Here is a 6,140-nt window from a genome sequence, read left to right on the forward strand (position 1 = left end):
TAGTGGGGACGCTGTCTGCTCTGTGGTACAGAGTCCTGATGACTCCTAACTTGTGCTCCAAAGGGTGATGGGAGTCAAACTGCAAATACTGGTCTGTGTGGGTGGGTTTGCGGTATACCTCGGTTTGCAAAAGTCCTCTATCAGAGACTGAGACCTCACAGTCCAAGAAAGCCAACCTGCCATTTTTTACATCTTCTCGTGTGAACTTGATGTATTTATCCACAGAGTTGATGTGGTCAGTAAAATGTTGGACTTCCTGAGATTTAATTTTAACCCAGGTGTTGTCAACATACCTGAACCAATGACTTGGTGGTGTCCCTGAAAAGGACGTCAAGGCTCTCTTTTCTACCTCCTCCATGTACAGGTTGGCAACAATAGGAGAAACTGGAGACCCCATAGCACACCCATGTTTCTGCCTATAATATTGCTCCCCATATGTGAAGTAGGTTGACTGCAGGCACAGTTTCAAGAGTTGACACAATTGTTCTGTGGAAAGCGTGGTCCTGCTCAGAGTGGTGTCTGATTCAGACACCACTAGTAAAAGAGGCCATCTTTGTGAAAAGAAATCGTCCATCATTAAACAGGGGTGGAGCCTCCGGGTTCAACTGTCCCCCTCTTACAATGCTGTGATTGCTAGTATCACTCAGCCCTCTGTGAATAGTAAACAGCCATCAGGTGCTAATGATCCATTGTTAGGCTGATGGTCCTTCTCGATCATGTGAGCAGCTGGTTTTGGTTGTCAGCAGCAAACTGGTTGATCCACTCTGAGAAGGTGCTATTTAAGAGACTGAGCTGAATACAGCACCTCAGACTGAGGAAGTCTCTTGGATGAGAGACAAAACGTTTCTTTTGCTTTGTTTTTTGTTCTTGTTTTTTGAATGTCCAGAGGACCAGATTGAACTTTTTTTTGTGTGAATTTGATACTATTTCTATCTTAACATGTGATTCTTGACCTGCCATTGTGTCTCTGTTCCTACCAAACCCAGCCGGTCGATGCAGATGGCTGCTTGTCCTGAGCCTGGTTCTGCTAAAGGTTTCTTCCTCATGTCGTAATTTTCCTTTCCACTGTCGCCTTCATGCTTGCTCAAGATGAGAGTTCTGCGATGGAGTTAAACTTGAAGCAGTCTGATTCTCAGATAGATTATTATTTAATATAAGAATGTTTCTGTTCAGTGCCCTGAGACAACTTCTGTTGACTTAGCGTTATATAAATAAACTGAACTGAATTGAACTGAATCCTTATCTGAATCACCTCAACTGACTTCTCTCACTACGAATCTCGTATGGACAGAAGACAGTCCTGTGTCCCTCACCCAGATGTGGTTTACAGAGTTCTCACCCTGGAGACAGTACTGGATCGTCGGTGAGTGCCATGCTGAATGGGCCTCTACCCATGGGGCTCAGCCCAAATGAGTTACATGGGTTCCCCTTCCTGTGAGCCCATCTCTGCTGGAGGGGCCATATGAATCGGGTGCACAATGCCATGGGTGGCAGTGGAAGGCGGGGGCCTTGGTTCTCCGACCCTGAACTACTGAATCTGGCTCTTGGACCTGGAAGGTCACCTCATTTCAGAATCAGAATCAACCTTTAATGTTATTGCATAGAAGCACAACAAAATTACATTTCAGTACAGCCGTCCAAAGAAAACAACACAGGTAGACGAGGATGCGTGAGGCTGCAGCCTCGTGTGAAGTGCAGCCCTTTTCGTTTAGATAAGGAAAAGGGAAAACATGAGAAAAGGGGGGGTACTGTATAAAAAAATCATCTCACACTGTGTCCTTGACGGGACACAGTGTGAGGTTGCAAAAAAACACTCAGCACAAGAAAAACCAACATATTGGTGACATAAAGACATATGCATGTGGAGTGGGTGAGGTTGGGGGTCCCAGGCAAAATGAGGGAGGCCAGTAAAGGCAGTGAATTTGAGGGGAAGTAGTCCCTGAACACTGTCCAGATAGCGACCCCCCCCCCTCCCCCAGCCATAGTCCTGATAAGTGATTGTGTAGTGTTTATCAGTCAGCTCGGTAGAGCTCTGACACAGGTCCATGTCCTTGGGAAAGGGAACAGGTAGGGAAGTGGGGAGTAGAGTGTCTTGTTCACATAACATCCAAGAGAATTTGAGATAGTCAACCTTCCAAGGCCGACACGGGGGAAGCCAGATTCAGATAGCAACATTTGTTTTGGGTCAGGCCGGGCTCTGTTAATTTCCATATGCCTTTTACAGTCTCGCTAGTACATCTCAATGGCGACACCAAACAGCCAAATTGTGGGCACATACACAGAGTCGAGCTTGCAACTTCTCCGAGATCTATTCCTTCCCACCAGCGAGATTCAGAAGTCGCAAGTAGCCTGCGATTCACAGCAAGAATCGTGTCCACCTTATGGCTCAGCTCGTACAGCCTTTGCGTCTGAGTGTTGACAGCACAGCACATTCCTTCACACATGTCAGGCAGCATTACAATGGCCCGAACAGCTGCAGACGTTTTCTGAATTTGTCGATATGCCAGGTAATCACCAACTCCAGAAAGCAGAAATCCTGTTATCATAAATCCAATTATGTACGCATCTTCAGCATCCTCGACCAATAATATGATTAGACACACGATCTTCCACTTGCCCCAGGAATCCATCATGTATCCGGCTGACAGTATCCTATTGGAGCAGAGGGCTCTCCTTCGCCCTGTCTTCTCACTGAGAAAATTTGATCAATTGCGTTGAGAGACCAGCTAACCAAATCCATGATTTGCAATTCGGAAGATATGTAAAGAGAGGCTCTAAAAAGGTTCACAGGACAAAGAGTAGAGCAGGGAAGGAGCAGGAGGGAAAAGCGTCCGCTTTTACCGAGAGCAAGAACGAAAAGATTATTACTATTATTCATAATGTTTGATTCATTTCTTTATTCTTGTTTTATTTCACAAAAATCATAAAGTGTAAAAAAAGTTAAAAAAAAAAAGGTAAAAAAGTTTTAAAGAGTGCAGGAGTCAGTGACCTCAGCTGCCCCTGCCCCTAACTCAGCCCACTGTACAGTACTTTATAAAAAATCTTAGTATTTACCGGTAATCTTTGAATGAACTTCCGGCGTTAGAAAATGCGACCTTTGTGAGGTCCGAACTGCCTCACGTTACCAAACCATCTCCTTTATCTCTGAGAAGTGGGACCGTTCACACAGGAATTCTGGGGGTGTTCTGGATCCAATGGGCTGCCAGTGATTCCTTTGGGTCAGGTGGGACTGCCACAGTTCTTCCAGTAAATCCTGCAGATGTTCTGTTGGACCAGGGATTTTTAGATTTTGAATGTTAGGTCAAAACTGTGGCATCACAGTGGCACAGTTGGTAGAGCTGCTGCCTCTCTGTGAGCAGGTTGCCCCGGTTCAAATCCTGGCTGGGGACCTTTCTGGGTGGAGTTTGCATGTTCTCTCTGTACATGCGTGGGTTTTCTACAGATACTCCGGTTTTCTCACACAGACCAAAAACATGCATGTTAGGTTAACTGGTAACTCTAAATTGTCCCTAGGTGTGAGTGAGAGAGTGAATGGTTGTTTGTCTCGTTTGTCTCTATGTGTCCCTGTGATGGACACCTGTCCAGGGTGTCCCCCGCCCCTCGCACAACGATGGCTGGACATGGACACCAGTGACCCCCGCAACCCAAAAAGGAAGAAGCAGGTAAAGATAATAGATGGATGGTCAAAACTGTGAGGTTTTTAGTACCAGAGCGGGTTTTGTGTTGAGGAGAGGCCTCCGGTTCTGATGGATAAACAGACTGTTTTGGTGTGGCCTCCAGAACCAGCTGATCCACCAAACTTTTGACTCAGTAAAGATCCGTTAGAAGAACTTAAAGAGCACAAACCTCCGCCTTGTACATCTTGATCAGGCCTTGGTTGACTTTGGACCAGGACGGAACAGCGCTGATGTTCCACAGCTGGTTAGAGTGCTCTGCAAATGGACCCGTCTTCATCTGCAGAACAGAACCAATCAGAGGTGGAGAAACGTCAAACTAATTCATATAGTAACAAGAACAGGAAGGAGGAAGAGATGAGGGAAGCCTTATCAAAATAAAATAAAATTTTTAAATAATTAAAATGAGAAATCAAAATCAAAATATTATTAATATAACTTTTGTCCCTGAATGTCAAAATTTAAATTAACCAGAGAAACGTAATTTCCTGTGAAGATGCAGCTGAATGATTTCAGCTTAAAGCAGCCAAAGAAGCTGAAGAGTTCATCTCTAAACTGTTAATGTTTAACAGCTGACATTTGCTCAAAGAAGGAAAATAAAAGCTGAATGCAGCAGAATGCCAACTGAGTTGTGTAGAAAAAGCAGAAATGAGCAGAAATAAGCTGAAACTAGTTTTTTTAAAAAGAAGCTAAAACTAGTGTAAAGAGGCTGAAAGGAGCATAAAAATGCTGAAATAAGCATAAAAATACCTCAAAAGTAGCTGAAAAAAGTTGAAAGGAGATGAAGGAAATCATGAAGGACCCAACTCACCCAGCACACACACTTTTTGCCCCGCTCCTCTCAGGCAGAAGGTTGAGGTGCATTAAGTGTAGAACCACTAGACTGAGGGACAGCTTCTACCCTGACTGTTAAATCTCTAACCAGGATAATCACTGTAATACTAATAATAATAATAATAAAAATAAAAGAAAAATCACTGTAATGCCACTTTAATTGGTAGTATGCAACTTATCTGTGCTGCTGATCATCACATGCTGCTGATAATCTCATGCTGCTGTATTCATTCATACCCATGTGCCCACCACAGAGTCATGCTCGGGCTGCTGTTGTTACACCGTATTGTTTTACATTATTAGTGTTTACCATGCCAACCGTGGACCCTGAGGAACACCATCCTGCATGTTTTAGTTGTTTCCCTGATTTAAATGAATGGGTGATTAACAGGCTTCTACAGAAATTGATGAAGTAATTAAATCATTGAATCAGGTGCGCTGGAGCAGGGAAACAGTTAACTAAGACATGCAGGATGGTGTTCCTCCAGGACCAGTGTTGGGAACCACAGTTTTATCTTAGATCCTTATTTACGGCTTCTTTTTACACTTTATATTTTTGCTATTTTTGGGTGTAACTGGGACCCTGTGTACAAAATTTTGTTCCACCTCATGTACCACATGTGATGCGAATGACAATAAACTTGAACTTGAAGGGAAGCTGAAATGAGCAGTAAAGGTTGTAAACAGCTAAAGGGTCTGAAAGACGTGAGGAGAACTCCATTAATTTTCAATGAGAAAAACATGGCTGACAAAGCTAAATAATTCAAAAAGTAAAAGTTGAATAAAAACCAAAAGTCAAAGCAGGAATGTCCTGAATGAGCCAAATGATTTGAGACATGAACTGTTGAAACAGAAGAAAAAGTGAGGAATGAGTTACGAGCTGACAAACATGAATAAAACTGGATCGATAAGAATGATTCAGAAACATTCAGACTTTAATTTTATGTAAATAAACTGAAACAAGATTTCTCACATTATGTTGGGAGCAAACATAGTAAACATTTTAAATGTTTTAATTCACTGGTTATGTTCAGATTAGGGCTGAAACAATTCCTCGAATAATCGGAGTACCTTGATTACAAAAAATCTTCTAGGCAAATTTATCTACCTCGAAGCTTCGTTAAACTATTCAGAGCACTGTGGTCTAGCCGGAAGGTTTTTGTGTTGCGCAATGCTTCTGCTAACGTGTATGTGCTAAGTTTGTAGCTATGGAGGGAAACGGAGACTGCCTAGAAGAAGAGCTCAGAAAACAACAAAAACTGTAAAAAGTTTGGGTACATTTAAGGCTAAACAGAAAAGATAACACAGCGAAATGCATCCACTGCAAAGCAGAACTGAAGTAACTACAACAGCACGTCGTCGATGTTGCAGCGTCTGAAGAGAAAACACCCGCTGTAGCATCAAACTCCTCCGCAGCTGTAACAGGTATCGTTTATGCTCTCTTTGCAAAATACGTGAACCTAAATGTATGATAATTAGGGCTTTAACAGACTACTCGAGTAATCGACATAGATTCCTACGACATCTATTGAGTTTTTAAATTTCATGTTAGAGTATTCGTAGTGACGTCATTACATTGTCGTTACGTCACTGCGTCGCGTCACTGCGTCGCGTCACTGCGTCGCGTCACTG

The 6,140-nt window shown here is 43.0% G+C and overlaps 1 protein-coding gene across 1 annotated transcript in view; it reads right to left on the reverse strand.

Moving 5' to 3' along the window:
* Positions 1-6,140, reverse strand: part of ptpa (protein phosphatase 2 phosphatase activator) — a 75,139-nt gene that overhangs the window by 23,608 nt on the left and 45,391 nt on the right. The window contains exon 9 of the mRNA XM_037692570.1: positions 3,847-3,954. Within this exon, the coding sequence (XP_037548498.1) occupies positions 3,847-3,954 (108 nt within the window). The remainder of the gene's footprint in view (positions 1-3,846; positions 3,955-6,140) is intronic.

Source organism: Nematolebias whitei, chromosome 18 (genome assembly GCF_014905685.2).
Source record: "Nematolebias whitei isolate Nwh7 chromosome 18, NemWhi1, whole genome shotgun sequence".
Classification (NCBI taxonomy): Eukaryota; Metazoa; Chordata; class Actinopteri; order Cyprinodontiformes; family Rivulidae; genus Nematolebias; species Nematolebias whitei.